At 44.4% G+C, this 18,589-nt stretch overlaps 1 protein-coding gene and 1 pseudogene across 3 annotated transcripts in view; one reads left to right on the forward strand and one right to left on the reverse strand.

Moving 5' to 3' along the window:
- The window catches only part of GAB2 (GRB2 associated binding protein 2), a 183,383-nt gene that overhangs the window by 74,278 nt on the left and 90,516 nt on the right, over nt 1–18,589 (reverse strand). Inside the window, exon 1 of one of the 3 annotated variants that reach the window (XM_055416086.2) lies at nt 16,700–17,025. The exons of 1 other annotated variant lie outside the window; for it this stretch is intronic. Coding sequence is in view for 1 of the 2 variants with exons in the window: in XM_088832341.1 (XP_088688467.1) it covers nt 1,087–1,098 (12 nt within the window). In the remaining variant the exon portion in view is untranslated. Of the gene's footprint in view, nt 1–1,086; nt 1,114–16,699; nt 17,026–18,589 lie in introns of those variants that run through there. One more of the 3 variants, XM_088832341.1, reaches the window with a different exon arrangement.
- Nucleotides 13,027–18,589, forward strand: part of LOC148773891 (uncharacterized) — a 68,737-nt pseudogene continuing 63,174 nt past the window's right edge.

An 18,589-nucleotide genomic window follows, 5' to 3' on the forward strand; every position in this document is an offset into this window, starting at 1 on the left:
TCATGCCACAGAAAAGTAGATTTTTTTTTTACTCACTGTAAATAAGAACTTTCTAAAAGAGTGGTCCAAAGCAGGTCCTTTGGAAACTGAAGGACTACTCAGCATTAGAGCTACTAAAGAGGATTTAGCCTAGAGCAGGGTTAGCAAACTCTCTCTGTAAGAAGCAGAGAGTAACTATTTTAAGCCTCACAGACCAGACATTCTCTCACAACTACTCAGATCTATAGGTGCATGGAAGAAGTCACAGACAATTTGTAAGCAAACAAGAGTGGCTGTGTTCCAATAAAACAATTTAGAAAAAGAGGTGGTGAGTAAGATTCGCTCACTGTCCCCTGAGCCAGACTAGAGGGAGGGAGAGAGATTCAAGCAGTGGATTGGTAAACGGAAAGGGACTAAGGTCTCTTCCAGCCTGGAGAGCCTTATATATTTTTAAGCAAGAAAATCTGACATGACAACACCTCATTTAATCAGATTATTCAGATTCTTGGAACAAAGGGATATGTTCTTCCCCCAAACCAAGTATTAACTAGAATTCCCTTAGTTTCAGCCTTGACAGTTGAACATATTTCTGAAACTCTAGAATCTTCTGCTTTGCCTTAGGTATTCTACCCAAGATAACAGAACTTTTCTTTGATGACTAAGGACTTCTCAGAGCCTCAAACCATCTTTCCAGATACCAAATCTCACATGCCTTGTGGCTAAAGTTGTAGAAGGGTCGAGGCATTTCTTGGAAGAGGGTTTTGTGTAACTCCTGGAAATGGGCGTGTCCTTTTAACTTCCCTCTTTCTGATGGGGGTAAAGCCAAAAACTGCCAACAAACCAGGAGAACCCTGTTAAGTGAGGAATTATAGTTAATTAATTAGAATCTAACAGGTTACTGGTTGATATCAATAAAATGAACTTACTAGTCAGGGACATTAAAAAAATAATACATCTTCAAAAAGCTCTTTGCTTTAAACACATTTAAAAAAAACCCCACCTATAACACACGCACACAGTCATCACTCACACTTAACCTCTCCCAAGTGGTGATATAATTTCAGTTCCAGCTCAAACGGTCACAAAGAGAGAAGAATTTGATCTGACCTGTGAGTCCATGATACACAACTATATCCCAGCACACAGTAGCATGAAGATCACACTTATGCCCCATAACAGTTAAGAGCAAACAGTAAGAGTCCAGCGGGTCCCATAACAGTCACTCATTTCTAGAGGAGCATTTCCTGAGGAAGAAGCTGCGTGCTCTCCTTCCTCTAGGCAGTCTTCAACTACCTTGGACCATGGTGACTTTACACTCTGGGGAGGGGAAAAACGGCACTTGCTGAGCTCCTGCTGCATTCCATGCCCTTTCAATCCATTATCACATTTAATCCTCAAGCCTGTGCCACAAGGCAAATCCTTTCTTACAGGTGAGGAAAAAGAAGTTCATTGAATTTAAACAATTTGCAGAGATAACAGCCCCAACTTCTGGTTCAGTGGGTCAGGACTTAGGTCCAGAAAGAGAAGAAGCTAATGCAGATAAAGTGCTGACTACAGTTTGAGAAACACTGGCCACAGAGTTTATGAAAGGTCAAGTTCACAGTCAGTAGGTGATGGCTACAGAGGGATTAGAAAGAATCTAGCTCTCAGCTCTTAATCTAAAGTTATTTCCAGTCCTCAAATCCAAATGCCTGAGGATCACAGTTTTATGCTCCTGACTTGGACGGAGGAGCCTGGTGGGCTGCAGTCCATATGGTTGCAAAGAGTCAGACACGACTGAGCGACTTCACTTTCACTTTTCACTTTCATGCATTGGAGAAGGAAATGGCAACCCACTCCAGTGTTCTTGCCTGGAGAATCCCAGGGACGGAGGAGCCTGGTGGGCTGCTGTCCATGGGGTCTCACAGAGTTGGACACGGCTTAAGCGACTTAGCAGCAGCAGCATTCATCTGAGTAATAACGTTTCTGACTCTAATGAACCTTCTTTGCTTCTTGGGCATAGAATGAACTTTACCTTACCATAAGATGGGTCCATTCCAAGGTCAGGGACTTTTTTATCTCCAAAATTTAGCACAGTGCTTGATAGATATTATGCACTATATAACTCACAGTGGAAACAGTGTCAGACTTTATTTTTTTGGGCTCCAAAATCACTGCAGATGCTGACTGCAGCCATGAAATTAAAAGACGCTCACTCCTTGGAAGGAAAGTTATGCCCAACCTTAATAGCATATTAAAAAGCAGGGACATTACTTTGCCAACAAAGGTCCGTCTAGTCAAGGCTATGGTTTTTCCTGTGGTCATGTATGTATGTGAGAGTTGGACTGTGAAGAAAGCTGATCGCCGAAGAATTGATGCTTTTGAACTGTGGTGCTGGAGAAGACTCTTGAGAGTCCCTTGGACTGCAAGGAGATCCAACCAGTCCATTCTAAAGGAGATCAATCCTTGGTGTTCATTGGAAGGACCGATGCTAAAGCTGAAACTGCAATACTTTGGCCACCTCATGCGACGAGTTGACTCACTGGAAAAGACTCTGATGCTGGGAAAGGTTGAGGGCAGGAGCAGAAGGGGATGACAGAGAATGAGATGGCTGGATGGCATCACCAACTCTGTGGACATGAGTTTGAGTGAACTCTGGGCGTTGGTGATGGACAGGGAGGCCTGGCGTGCTGTGATTCATGGGGTCGCGGAGAGTCGGACACGACTGAGCGACTGAACTGAACTAAACTATACAACTCTCCAATGAAAGATACACCAAAGCGGGCGGGGTGGGGGGGAGGAAAGAATGTCTGTTTGCCCCCTCTTTTGGTGAAAACAAAACCTCTCAGTCCTATGGTATGCTCTAGGATTCTAACCTAGAGAAGGAAATGGCAACCCACTCCAGTACTCTTGCCTGGAGAATCCCGTGGACAGAGGAGCATGGTGGGCTGCTGTCCATGGGGTCACACAGAGTCGGACACGACTGAAGCGACTTAGCATGCCTGCATGCATTGAGAAGGAAACGGTCACCCACTCCAGTGTTCTTGCCTGGAGAATCCCAGGGATGGAGGAGCCTGGTGGGCTGCCGTCTATGGGGTTGCACAGAGTCAGACACAACTGAAGTGACTTAGCAGCAGCAGCAGGATTCTAACCATCTCTCTCCTGGGTGAGATGGTACACAAGACACCACACACACACACAAAAGACAGCATGACTCCAGCTTCCAGGGTTAGATCATGGGAACCTAAGCTAAGCTAGTTAGTACATTTCATCCAGTGACTGGTTCAGCGATGAGCATGTGCTCCAACCCAGCTCAAACAGACTTTAAGATTCAGCTCCAGGGCTTTTGTTTGTGTTATTCAGAGTGGGCGTTCTCTCTCACTGGTGAGAAGGTTGGAATGACAGGAACCTGAAGTTGCCGTGACCACCCTTTGGAGTCTGAGAACAACCAAGACACAGAAAGCAGAGTGAAATGGACCTGCGTTAAATGCAAGTCCTAAATCAAGATGATTCGGAAGCCAGGTTTCCCTTCTTGGCTTAGGTGTCTCCACAAACTCTTTTTTTCACTTCAGGCAATTTAGGGCACTAGCTAATCAACACAGGTTTTAAGCATGTGAACTATTCTGGGACCCAGAACCAGTTTGTTATCAAAATGACAACTCAGGGGTCCTTTCCGCATGCTCTTGTCAAATTCATTATTCAATCTATTTTCTATTTCCTTCACTTTCAATTTCTTTTCCACTAGTATTTACTCCCCTTTTCCTTCCAGTCATTCAGTCAACATTTATGAAATGTTGATAAATGTTAGTACTTACTAGCGCCAGCTAGCTCCTTTAAGATCTCATGATCTATGGAAAGGACAGGCAGGTACAGTACACAGGGCGCTCAGTGGCTGAGGTCAGGGCTCCAACAGAGATGAACAGAGCGCTCTCTGCTTGGAGGGTCATGGAATGTTGTAGAGCACAGGTGACACCTGGATTGGGTTTCAAAGGATGAGAGGAGTTTTGCTAACTCTCTCCAGTAAGAAAAAATACTGGAGGAGGGACTTTTCAGGAAAAGAGAATAATACAAGTACAGTTAACTCTCATTATTCACCATAGTTATGATCTATAAAGTCACCACAAACACTGAATTAGCAAATACTGAATCATTTCTCCTCAAGGAAATTCAACGGTTAGGGTCCTGCAAGCCTCTGGCCACATTATCTTTACATAATGCATACATAACCTTGTTTTATGTTAGTTTCTGTATAAAGACACCTTATTTAACATATACTGCTCATTCATTAATATTGAACTCATGGCTAATAGGACTGCAGCTCAAGTCTGATGAGTATCTAATATGTGTTTTCTCCATAAGGCACATGATGATTGTCTTGTGCGTAGGACTCTGGAACAGTTCAGCACTCTGTTTGGGAGGCATTTTATTCTGGTTTAATTAATCAATATTTTTTGCTAAGTAGCTCACATTTCTTTTTTAACATTTGAGTATAGTTGCTTCACAATGTTTTGTTAGCTAAGTGAATCGGTCACACACATATATATATTCCCTTTTCCTTGGATCTCCTTCCCACTTAGGTCACCACAGAGCCCTGAGTTCTCTGCGCTGAACGGTAGGTTCCCACTAGTTATCTATGTTATTCACAGTAGTGTGCATACATATAGTGTATACACAGTGAGTGTGTGTGTGTGTGAGTGTGTATAAGCCAATATCAGTCTTCAGGAGGCATTTTAAATAGTAAAACCATCAAACAAAAAGGTAAATAAAAATGGCATTCAGAGGAAAAGGCATTAAAGTTATGACTTTGAAGCTGAAGGATGAAGGATAAAAAATAGCATGGAAGGGTGACCACTGAAAGGAAGGCTAGAGGAATGATTTGTGGCTGCTTTAAGTAGGGTTTCACATGCTGGGTTTTACATATTTCCTGTAGGGCAATCATTTTCAATATAAAATTTGATATAAAATTAAAAATTTGAGGGCCCTCTCTAGCGGTCCAGTAGTCGGGACTCCGCCTTCCAGTGCAGGGGGTGTAGGTTCGATCCCTGGTTGGGGAACTAAGACCCCACATGTCTCCCAGCCAAAAAACCGAAACATGAAATGGAAGGAATACTGTAACAAATTCCAAAAAGACTTTAAAAATGGTCCATATCAGAAAAAAGAAACCTTAAAAAAATTGAGAATTCCCCCATAGAATAATATACATTTTGTGTGCATATTCAGTCATGTCCAACTCTTTGCAACTCTATGGACTATAGCTTGCGAGGCTCCTCTGTCCATAGAATTTTCCAGGGAATATTGGAGTGGGTTGCCAATTCCTACTCCAGGGGATCTTCCCAACCCAGTGACTGAACCCAGGTCTCTTGCGTCTCCTGCACTGGCAGGTGGATTCTTAACCACTGCGCCACAAAGGAACCCCAATATACATTTTAGTATTTATTAATAAACAAAAGCCACAAGGAATTCATTAACTCAATTATTTTACTAACTACAGTATCTACATATTTTTTAAAAATACAAACATGCAAAACATTTATTCATTGCATAAGTAATGCTTGGTGTCAGAGAATGTGTGTGTTTTCAAGGACCCAGTCCATCGTGCTGGAATCACTGTCATGTACCTAATGGAGCAGCCCAGGCAGAGGGAACAACATGTGCAAAAGCCCCGAGGAGAAACGAAAGCTGGCTCATGGGAGGACCTGACCGCAGGCCATGGAGCAGAGAGACAGTAGTGGAGACCATCAGGAGGACGGCGCAGGGGCAGCGTGTAGTGAAGCCCTGGTCACTTTATGAAGTGCAGCTATTGTCTTAAATAGAACAAGACTGGAACTTTTCCTGGTGGTCTGACCAAGACTCTGTGCTCCCAGTGCAGTGGGCCTGGGTTTGATCCCTGGAGAGTGAACTAGATCCCACATGCTGCAGCTAGAAGTTCACATGCTGAAAGTAAAGATCCATGTGCCTCAACTAAGACCCAGTGCAATCAAATAAGTAAATAAATATATATATTAAGGAAAAAAAAGACAACTTAAAAACAGTACAGCAATATCCCTCAATAGGGGTATGTTAAGTAAACTGATACATTAGAACTGAAGAAGCAAGAACAAAGTGGTATGATCTGACTTATATAAAAAATCTTGCATGTTTATGGATTCATGTATGTGCACACCACCACACATATATGTGTGTACACATGGTTTATGTATATAGTATACACCTGCACACTCACACAGAGTGTCTTACAAATGCTCAGAAAAGCATTCCAAACTGTTACCTCTGGGTTCTTGGGGAGGAGAATGGGTATTTAAGAGATTAAGGGAACTTTTATACCCTAATCCACATACTTTTGAATTTTTAAATAAACAGACAGGAGACCACTGGATGGATTTTCATTTTTTTCATATTTTACATTTCTTAAAGATCATTCTGGCTTGTAGCAAATGAAGGGCAGGGTGGAAAGAGAATGAGTAGGGAGCTCAGACAGACAACTGGCATCTGGATCAGGACAGTGGCAAAGGATATATACTTTCAGGATATATTTCAGAGGCTGAAATGGCTGACTCTGGTGATGGACTGAATATGGGGCATATGGGAGAAGGAAGAACAAAGGAAGTCTCTAAGACTTCCAGCGTGAGCAAGCAGGTTTTATGTTATGACTTATGGGGGAGAAGGGACCCACAGCCACAATTCTCTGTCCTCTCACAGCGCATTCTACCCGTTCTATTTCTACTGCATCCTACACAAAGCAGTAAAACGAATTTGACAAGTGTGAGGGGGAGAGGGTCACAATCGGGGAAACCCAAGAGCCTTGTATCGGTGATTACACCGGCTGAATTCTACGAGACTGATTCCCCAAAGACCAGGTCAGTCTTTCTGCAGAGGACTCAGGGAATCCATTAGTGAAATTACCTCTCCCATTGAGAAAACAGCAAATGAATCATTGCCAACCCTTTGCGTTTTGGAGGAACAAAGGTCATTTCATTGAAGGGTTTCCCTTTCATGTCCTTCAGTGTTCTGATCTGAGTTGTATTCAATGCTCTGAATTAAGCAAAAGTTGCCAGGGAAAACGAGGGCAAAGATGGGGAAAGGGTAGACAAACAAGGCCCACAAATATAGCTAAACCGTTTCCTTTCCTCTAGGACAAAGGCTTGGAGAAGGCAATGGCAAGCCACTCCAGTACTCTTGCCTAGAAAATCCCATGGATGGAGGAGCCTGGTAGGCTGCAGTCCGTGGGGTCGCTAAGGGTCGGACACGACTGAGCGACTTCACTTTCACTTTTCACTTTCACACACTGGAGAAGGAAATGGCAACCCACTCCAGTGTTCTTGCCTGGAGAATCCCAGGGATGGGGGAGCCTGGTGGGCTTCCGTCTATGGGGTCGCACAGAGTCGGACACGACTGAAGTGACGCAGCAGCAACAGCAGGACAAAAGCTTCTCTCATGCATCTCCCCAACTTCAAGTAAGAGAGTGAAGACGGCTTTACAGGTTTCTGCTTCCCTAAAGACCTGGTGTCATGCTTTCTTAAGCAACATTGGTATTTAACACTCATCACTGAGACACCTGTTCATAGTTAGATGTTCCCAGGTCCTAGTCTCAACAGAGATTCAGACTCAGTAGGTCTAGAGTGCGGTCCAGGGACACAAAATCCACACAACTCTATTAAACAATGCCCAAGGACCCCAGTTTGAGAAGCACTGCACTACACTGTTCACGATAGTTGATTAAATTTCATTATAATTTAGTGAGCTACACTGCGGAAAGAAGTGGATCGTGGCGCTCTGGGTTACACTCTTAACTCTGTCTCCAGTCGGTCAGCTGGGCATGGAGAGAACACTCTGAGTCATGGCTTCCGCATTAACAAAGCACAAGTGTTGACTTTTGGGATCTCAACTTACCTCCAGTTTCGGACATTTTAAGACCCCAGGAAAAGAGAAAGGGTTGGAAGTGTCAATTAGGGCTTCCTACTTGTACCAGAGTGACTCTCCCCAAGGTACTCGGACTGTGGATATACAAGAATAAGAGCTTAAGATCCAGTGCTTTCTGGAACTGGCTGCTGCTAAGTCACTTCAGCCGTGTCCGACTCTGTGTGACCCCATAGACGGAAGCCCACCAGGCTCCCCCGTCCCTGATTCTCCAGGCAAGAACACTGGAGTGGGTTGCCATTTCCTTCTCTTCTGGAACTGGCTGGTTATAAGCAAATATGGAAAAGCTACTCTTAAGGTACAAGATGAACCAGGTGTGGGGCCCTTCTGGAGCCTGGCTTCTGTTTCCTAATCGCAGCACTCAATATAAACGCAGGGAAGCAATTCAAAGGATGGAAGGAGAGACTGAACCTAATTTCAAAGATTAACCCAGGTGTTCAAATAAATGCCCTGTCTGCCCCCTGGGAGCCCTCATTTACATCAGTCCAGCTGCCTGAACTATGTATATCTGAAAAAACATTCCCATAAAGAGACTCCTCTATGGCTTCCATGTGATTTATTGGAAAGGCTTTTAATCTATAAGTCAGTACACACCATTAGAAGAATGACTGCTGGAGTTAACATTTCTTCTTGTTTGCCCCCTTGTTTTAAATCGATATTACAGAGGTATATAATTTATATGCAATAAAATTCACCGATTTTAAGAGTTCAGGCTGGTGGATTGTGATGAACGTAAACACCATATAACTACCATCACAGTCAAGACAGAACACTTCCATCATGCCAAGGATCTGTCTTCTCTACAGTATCACAGTAATGGGACCATACAGTAAATATTCTTTTGTGCCTGGCTTCTTATGCACAACATAAAGTTTAATGACTCATCTAGACTGCTACGTGAATCAGTTTTTAATTGCTGATTTTAACTGCTGATAGTATAACATCTTTAGGAGTTACCATATTCGTTTATCCATTCACCTGTTAATGGACAGCTACACTGCTTCCTGTTTGGGGTCACTGTGAATAAAGCAGCCAGGAATAATCACGTGTAAGTCTTTTTGTGAAAATGTCAATTCTCTTAGGTAAATACCTATAAGTGGAATGGCTGGGTCACATGGTAAGTATACACTTAATTTTATTAAAAAAATGCCAAACTGTCTTCCAAAGTGGTTGTCCATTTTTCAGTTCCCACTAGCAATTTGTGAGCATTCTAGTTTTCCACAACACTTAGCCATCAGAGCCAATCTAGTGGGTAAGTAGTGGTATCTCGTTGTGCTTTTAATTTGCATTTCCCTGATGACTAATGATGCTGAGCATTTTCCATGTGCTTATTGGTTGTTTATCTTCTTTTGTGATGTCTGTTCAAATTTTTTGCCCATTTTAAAATTCACTTATTATTGAGTTTTAAGAGTTCTTTATTTATATTTTGGTTATGGTCCTTTGTCAGATATATGTATTGAGAATATGTTCTCCCAGTTTATGACTTGATTTTTATTTTTTATTTTTAAATAGTGTCTTTTAAAGAGCAAATGTCTTTAATTTTGTTCAATTTATCATTTTTTTAAGTAGCTGAGGCTTTTTTGTGTCTTATATTTCTTACCTAAGAAAGTCCTATCTCAAGGTCAGAAAGATTTTCTGCTTCATTTTCTTGTAGAAGTTTTATAAGTTTAGTTTTTATGTTTAGGTCTATGATCCATTTTGGGTCAGACTGAGGTAAGGGTCATGGTCCACGTCTTTCCACATGAATATACAGCTGTTTGAGCAGTGTTTGCTGAAAAGAAATATCCTTTATCAAGTTGCCTGAAGTATAAATGACACAAAATTTAAAATCTTTAAAGTATACTTGATATACATGAAAGTAAAAGTCATTCAGCTGTGTCCGACTCTCTGAGACCCTGTAAACTGTAGCCTGCCAGGCTCCTTTGTCCATGAGGATTCTCTGGGCCAGAATAGTGTGTGGGTAGCTGTTCCCTTCTCCAGAAGGGATCAGACCCAGGTTCCATCGAATCAAACCCAGGGATCGAACCCAGGTCTCCCGCATTGCGGGTGGATTCTTTACCATCTGAGCCACCAGGGAAGCCTTTGACATACATGGGGACCTGATCGATATATACATCCTATCTCTTAATTTGCAAAAATTTCCTTGAGGTTGTCTATAACAACTTATATTTAAGATGTGAGACTGTTATCAGATGGGAGAGATGGGAGTTGAACGAATCCTGAATGTTGTATGGAGCATTTCACAGGGAAGGGGCAGTGACACAGTGGGGCGCTGGTGCCCTGAAGCCTTATTATTTTACAAGCTACTGCTGGTCACTTAGCTGATTCAGAGCTGTCTCTAGGTGTGGAAGTGTGTACCGACCACTTCAGGAAATAGAAGAACCAGGATCTTTTCATCTTAAGAGGCAGAAACCACTTATTCCATTTGTTTCTAGGTATCCTCTCATCCTGCATCTGTGTGAACAATGCAGCTGAATAAATATCAGAATCGAAAATTCAGCTCTCAGATAATTTTCCATCTTGAGGCAACCCAACTCTGTGATATAGCGTCCTCTGGGGCCCTAGACTCTCCCAGAGTCTCAATCTCTTCCATGACTTCAGGACAAAAGTTTGTAGGTTCCTCAAGCATGTCCCAGGCTCAACCCTGGTTCCTTTCTAAATAAAGCTCTGTGATTGAAACCAACCATTTCTGACCTTAACCCTTTTCTGAGAAATTAATGTTCTACTGTAGCAGTTAAAAATACAAAGCAAGTCCAGCAGTTTAATATATAGACTGCACATTTCTGTATTAAAAACTTTACACCTATTCACCATGCCTGACCTCTACAGAAATTTGGCACTTTATTTTTGTTAGAACCTTCAACTTTTACTGTATCCTAAACTGAAATGAGCTTTCCATAAACCTGGATATAACATGAGTCATTAATCTCAATAAATGAATCCCAACCAAATAAAATTCTACACACTTTCTAAAATATCAACACAGAGTGAAATTAGACCAGAAAACTTCTCTAAAAGGATTGTAAGTAAGCAGTCTTTGGTTTATAATAGCTCCAAGTTTCATCACAAACATTATTACTTCAGATGGAGAAGTATTTTGTAAGCTTCTTGATGGTAGACAGAGAAAAGATGCATGGTACAGTGGAAACTAAACAGGATTTAGAATCTGAAGATGTAGGTTCAAATTCCTGGCATCACTTCTAGTCATGTGACCCCAATGAGTCACCTAATCTCTGTGAGCCTTAGTTTTCTCACCTGTATAACAGAACGAAAGCCACCTACTTAACATGGTTATGGAGAGAAAAAAATAAGGCAAAGTATATGTTTTAAAATGTTATATACAAATATAAACTTTATCTTTTAATTGTTTGGCACATGTGCTTGTTATCCCTGTATTTGGCCATAATTCAGTGCAAGAGACCATAGTAGGTGAAAAAGGATCTCCTGATGTCTATGTAGGAGACATAAGGGGCCAGTGAAATCACACACTCTTAAGAAAATTTAGGTACGGCACCCATATATAAACTCCCAACTTTGAAATGTTAACTCTCCAACTCGGTCACTGATGATGCTTAGTGACCATCACCAACTCTCACATGCACCTGTAGCCCTGGATGTGCATCCTTTACCCTTTTCCATACACGGAGCTGCAGCTATAACACATGGCACAAGACTCGTGACAAGTGGTGGCTGAACGCCACATGTCCTAAGCCACGGGCCTTCTTGGCCAACTCAGACTCGTCACTATTAATATCTGGGTTTCTATTAATACTCTCCCTTTCCCTGTGAGCTAATTTAAATCTGTTCTGTAAAGCTATTCTTAAACCACACATTCTGGAGCCTGGGCCTGGTTCCCAACTACAGATCATAACTCTCCATTTTGGCTTTTCTACTTGCAGAAATATTAATAATAGGAATTTAGCCCCAACTGATTCTCAGAGGAGAGGTGGAGCTCTGTTGGAATTTTGGGAGGGACAAGTCTTTGTTCTGCAGGACTGTCCCATGCCCCTCACACACACACGTGTCTACATCCCAGAGGGTGTGATACTGCCACGGGCTGAAACTCACTGTTACCCATCTACCTGTCTCTTGCCACCTTGATCCCTGTTGACTTTAGCCTCTTCTCAAGGTAGAACGAGGACTGGGGACGTTCCCCTCTACATCTTGAGAAATGGTTCTTAGCTTCTCCAGAGCTCCCATCTTTGTGGAGAGACAGATTAAGGCTCTGATGCAAGATCTCCTGAGGACTGGGTTGCTGAGACCCACTGAATGTCACTGTTGCTCTACTGAGACAGTTTTAACCAACACAGGTTTTCATTCTCTTCAAGTCACATGAGGGTTGAAGGTGGGGTGGCTCAGGTAATGGGGTGCGTGCTAAGTCTCTTCAGTTGTGTCCAACTCTTTGCAACCCCATGGACTGTAGCCTGCCAGGTTCCTCTGTCCATGAGGATTCTCCAGGCAAGAATACTGGAGTGGGTTGCCATACCTTCCTCCAATGGATCTTCCTGACCCAGGGATCAAACCCACATCCTCTTATGTCTCCTGCATTGGCAGGCGGGTTCCTTACCATTGAGCACCACCTGGGGAGCTCCCAGGAAATGGGGCGTGACTGCTAATGAGTCAGTGAGTATGGGACTCAGGGAGAGGGGTTAACCAGACAGAGGATGGTGGGTCCTCAGAGAGGTTCCTACCATAGCTCAGTCACAGCAATCAGCTTTGTGCCATGCTGCAAATGACTAAGACATACTGACTTCCCTCCCAACTCCAGGCTTGGAGACAAGTCTTTTTCCATGTCTACAAGGCAGAAGGTTCTGCGTTAATAAGATGCCCTGGACCCACTGAATGCCACAATCAAATGGATGCCCCCGGTGTGTAACGTAAGCTCCGAGCCAAGCTGTCCCGTGGAGGAGGAAGAAGAGGAGGAGGAGGAAAGTGGAAAGGATAGATCATTTCCCTGTAGTTCTTTAGTAAGAAAATACAGAAAGGCCAGCCTCTGCGGCTGAAGGGAGAGGGAGGAGGTTGAGGCAGCAGGAAGATGCCGCAATCTGGGGCAAACTGCAGTCGATGGGGGATTTTTTCTCAGAACCAAGTCAGAAGTGAGTTCAGGCAAGTGTGGATGCTGATGCTGCTTTGAACACCTCAGAAGGGAGGATGGATTTCTCAGGAGTGAAAAAGATGAGCTCTCTAGGAGTCAAAAAAAATGATAAGTCGAGCACTAGGCCTCCTCTTCCTACCAAACACAAAGGCTGCTCTGATGAGAAGTCCAAGGATCGCTCTAAAGAAAAAGGGGCCTCCAAAGAGTCAAGCGAGAAGGATGGTGGTGGGGATAGAACTCTCAAGAGGCACAGCGCTGCCAGTGGTGGCGGCAGCACCAGCTCTTCTCCAGCTCCTCTTCGGTACTGATCAGCCCAGGGAGTTCCAGCACAACCCCAGCAGCAGCAACTCTGTGGTACCCCGAGTCACACTCCTTCCTGGTGTAGACAGGACAACAGGAGGCATTCCCATTCCAAATCGAAACCACCCAAGGGAGAAGGAAAGGACAGGAAAAGGGAGCCGTTCCCCTAAATCTACCAAGGAGCACACTAGGAGGCTGACCAGGAATGTGCCCAAGGACCATGTTGGGATGATCCTCTCTAGCTTCGGGAAAATAAACATGATTGACATGCCTCCAGAAAGGATGCACCCTCATCTGTCTAAAGGCTACGCCTGTGTGTGGTTTGAGAATACAGATGAAGCTCAGAAGGCACTAAAGCACACGGACGCAAGACAAATGTGTGGCTGGGAGGATTACTGTCACCACTGGGCTGGGCCCCTGGCCTCGGCCACCCATCAGGAGATTCAGCCCCGCCAGGAGAATGCCGCCACTGCCTCCCAGGTACCCTGATGGTGCAGGAGAGGGTCACGGTCCCCTCGGGCACGCAGGTCCCTGTGCATGGTGATCCTACCTCCCCACCTCACTGCCACAACACGAGTCGCTCCAGCTCCAACTCCGCCCCGACAAGCAGGGCCGCTGAAGCTCTGCCCCTGTGACTCACGTCTCACCCGACTCACTTTTGTCATTTTTTCAGCCAATGGAGGATTGGTACGAAAGAAATCCCTTACTTGGGCAGGCTTCAAAGGTGTGGGCAGCAACTGACACGTTTCCCCTGGCGGCGGACTTCTGGCTGCAGAAGGGTTGTTGGTTTGGGGTCCTGCCTGTTAAGACACCCCCCAGTTTTCTGGCTGGCCAGCTCCCACGCTTCTGGGGCCTGAGACTCAGCTTAGTGGCAAAGCCAGCAGGGGTGAGCAGAGGGCTGTAGGCAACGGTTCGGCCCAGCCTGGGAGCGGGTTTTCCATCCCACAAATGACCTGGAGCCAGTCTGATGGCCCAGTCAGGCCCTAGCCTGTGGGTCTGCAGGGTCACTCAGGAAAGAGTGTGCTTTTATGCAGCTGCCCTTCCAGTTAGCCTGGCCCTGCTCAAGTCCTCTCCTAACCTCTAGGGTCACATACCCACTGTTATCTGCCCCCAAATTACATGTGTCTTTTCACATGTACTCATGTGCATGGCATGCATGCACACATACCCCATGGCTCCCTTTCTCTCTCTGAAAATGGTGAGCGAGTTGAGAGCCAGCTCTGCCCCACTGTCACAGAACCCCATGTTGGGGTGGTAACCATGGTGGTCTTACAGGTTACCTTGGCAGCCTTTTTGGCTCTTATCGTAGAGTCAGTACCATAAATTTTCTGTCCTGAGTTTTACAACTTTGTAGCATTTTAGATAATGTCGTGTTTGTACTTTATTGTGTAGAATAAAAGGGCTGTGTTTAATAAACCTAGGATTAGAGTGCAAAAAACCAGAAAAGAAAATATGGGAAAGGCAAGAGGGAGACTGTTTTGTGTTCTCTCCAAGCTGTGGGGTGTTCAGCTTAAGAATAATAACTAAGTTCATTTACTCTATGTCAGGCACTGAACTATGCACTTTATTATAAATATTTCATCCTTATAGCCATCCTATGAGTAGCTACTGTTTCTGATCCTATTTTAAAGATGAAGAAACTGGGGTATGAAGCAGCTAAGTAAACTTAAGAATAGATAAAAAGCTATGAAATGTCAAAGCCAGGATTTCTGACTCTGTCTTCTGGGCCCTTCTTGCTAACCAAGGCTTCTTCTCTTAAACTCAGATCTCAGCTAGAGATGCCTGCAACTTTTTTAAAATCTGAAGTATTAAGACTCTCAATGAGGGTGGCAGAAGCTGAAACTGAAAATAAGACATTCTGTGGTGGTTTAGTCTCTAAGTCATGCCCAACTCTTTGCAACCCCATGGACTGTAGCCTGCCAGGCTCCTCTTGTCCACGGGGATTCTCCAGGCAAGAATACTGGAGTGGGCTGCCATTTCCTTCTTCAGGGAATCTTTCTGACTCAGGAATCGAACCTGGGTCTCCTGAGTTGCAATAATACACTGCTTTGTGTTAAATCTGTTTTTTTTTGGCTGCACTGGGTCTTGGCTGCCGTGTGCAGGATCTTCGCCATGGTAAGCGGGCTCTTTAGTTCAGCCTGCAGGATCCTGACTTGCAGCACACGGGCTCTGAGTGGTGGCACGCAGGTTCTAGTTCCCTGACCAGGGATCGAACACAGGCTGGGCTCCCTGCATGGGGAGCACTGAGTTTTCACCACTGGACCACCAGGAATATCCCTATGTTGAATCTTATAATTAGAGAAGCTTTCAGTGGTGATTTGTCAGAAAAACTGGGTTCAATTCTTAGTCTATGTTTTATTGTGTAATCCCAGCAAAGTGCCATGACCTCTCAAAGATGCATGAAGAAAGGATCACCTGCTCTGTTTATCTCATGGAGTTGTAATGTTTATCTCACGAGGTTGTAAAGAGAATCAGGTGTGTGTAAGCATTAATATGTCAGCTTTGGGACCACTTTGAAGATTTTTTTTTTTTTTTTAAGTTCTCCAAATGTTTGGATCAATGCAGCTGCCGGGTAAACCAAGTGTTACCCACTACAGTAAAGCAGACAGTCCTGAGACTAGATCAGAATCCTGGATTGTTGGAAATATTAATAGCCACTCTCTGACTCAGGTGCTCAGGGAATGATTCCCTTCCTCACTCCTTCCCTGCACTGATCCCTCCCCTACTCCTACCCTGCCGGCTTTGTACTTTAATCAATGAATTACAAGGGGCTTGTTACTCCAGAGGCTAAGGAATAATCCAGGTAAGAACAGAACAAGAACTGTCTGGGATTCCCCCATCTCAGGATCACTGGGGCTCACAAGCAGCACTAGCAGCCTCCCTATGGTTCAGTTCCCCATCCCCCAAACTGGCTGATTCATTTGTTCAGGGTACACCATGGAGTCCTGCCAAATGCAAATAGACTGACTATGGGGCACGTGCCAAGCTATGCTGGGAGCAGGCTCATTACTGCCACAGTCACTACAACAAATAACAACAAAAGCCTCTAGGTACAAATTAGCACACATAATAAGCTTAATTCAAGAAACACTGAAGAGACCCTTAGTCGCATTTTAATTCAAACAGCACCGTTTATCACAGAAGTGCCTGGCGGCCTCTACAAACTGAAAATAAGATGCTGGTACAGATTAGCTTCTGCTATGCTCAGTGACCCTACCAACCTAAATTCACTTACTACTACTACTGCTACACACACACACACACACACAGACACAGTCTCACACATACAGACACAGTCACACACAGACACACATAGACGAACACGCAGAGTCACACACACAGACACACACAGAGTCACACAGACACACACACACAAACAAATGTGAAAGGAATGCCGGGAAGAGTGCAGAGTAACTGAAAAGAACTCACAGTCTGGCAATTATGAAGGGGGTCTGTGTTCTATTCCAAACTGGATTATTCCTTAGCCTCCGGACTTAGAAGTATCAAGTCCCATGTAATTGGCTCATAAAAGCACAAAGCCAGGAGGGAAGTAAAGGAATCATTCACTGAGCGCCTGAGTCAGACAGCAGTCACATGAGGAACTCTACAAAGGACTCACACGTGAACAGGAGTGGCTATTAATAGTTCCAACAAACCGAGACAAAACCACTGTGATGAGACTTGCAAACCTCTTTTCCAAAGTAATAAACACATGGTGTGCTTCAACAGGGACAAAACACCAGCCACAGAGACAAATAACAATAGTTAGCATTTGAGCACCTATATGATGTGCCAGCATCGTGCTAAACTCTTTACTCATGGACACTGTCTGATTTTCAATACTCACAACCACCTAGGAAGTACATGATACTATCTTCAGTTTGTGGATGAACGAACCGAGTTGCTTAAAGTGGTTAAGCATCTTGTCTGGTCAGTCACCCAGGCTGAAGTCCCACCTCAGTCATCTTCTGCCTGTGTGACTTCAGCCAAATCACTCAGCTTTGCTGGTGGCTCCAGAGGTAAAGAATCTGTCTGCCAATGCAGGAGACGCAGGTTCGATTCCTGGATTGGGAAGATCCTTTGGCAAAGGAAATGGCAACCCACTCCAGTATTCTTGCCTGAGAAATCCCATGGACAGAAGAGCTTGCAGGCTATAGTCCATGGGGTTGCAAAAAATTCAGACACGATTTAGGGACTAAACAACAACAGCAGCAATATCCCAACAGTGAATGGAGATAAGACCAGTCTTCCCTGGCACTCACTTACTGCTGCAAGGACTACATATTACACAGAAGACTGAAGTGCATGTAACAGTATTTCACCTTCTCTTAAGTGGACTGCAGTCAATGGCAGGCAGAGACTATGGCACACGATCTTTTAAAAACCCTGGTGGCTCAGACGGTAAAGCGTCTGCCTACAATGTGGGAGACCTGGCTTCAATCCTTGGGTTGGGAAGATCTCCTGGAGAAGGAAATGGCAGTATTCTTGCCTGAAAAATCCCATGGGCAGGGAAGCTTGGTAGGTTACAGTCCTTGGGGTCGCAGAGTGGGACACGACTGAGCAACTTCATTTTCACTTTCAAGATTAAAGCATACACTTCATGACTGTACATTCATCACTATGAATGAGTAGATGATATCAATACAAACATGAATACAATGATTATGCACTCAAGATTACAGATGAACAAAGTCTGTCTGCCCAGTCATCCTTCCAACATATTTACTGAGCACCCACTTCTGTGGCTAGCACTGTGCCACCTGCCATGGAGACACAGGGATGAGTATGAGGCCCTGGAGGAACCCAGCCGTGCACTAAAGGGAGGCTGGCCATGGGGAGTAAAGGCAGCAGTGAGAACCAACACGGCTCGAGTGTGGGTTCATCATGGCAGGAAAGGAGAGACACAAGGAAAACAGGCTGGGACAGATGGTGGAAAAGCTATAAATGACCCTCTAAAAAGAATTTCAAAAGAATCAGCAAACTGAAGGAGCTACCGTAAGAGAATCAGAGAAGCACAGTCACATGAGGAAGGAGGGAAAAAAGGGCAGGTGGAGAAATTGATGCTGTTGTTTTTCAGTCCCTCAGTTGTGTCTGACTCTGCGACCCGTGGACTGCAGTGTGCCAGGCTTCCCTGCCCTTCACCATCTTTTGGAGTTTGCTCAAACTCATGCCCATCGAGTCAGTGATGCCATCCAACCATCCCATCCTCTGTGGCCCCCTTCTCCTGCTCTCGATCTTTCCCGGCATCAAAAGTCTCACGTGAACTTGAAGCCCAGCCCTAAGTTCTGTTTAGGGCTGGCTGCTTATGCGATTTCTTCC

This window comes from Moschus berezovskii, chromosome 25 (assembly GCF_049115385.1).
Source record: "Moschus berezovskii isolate FMDL1 chromosome 25, NW_MosBer_1.0, whole genome shotgun sequence".
NCBI classification, from domain to species: domain Eukaryota; kingdom Metazoa; phylum Chordata; class Mammalia; order Artiodactyla; family Moschidae; genus Moschus; species Moschus berezovskii.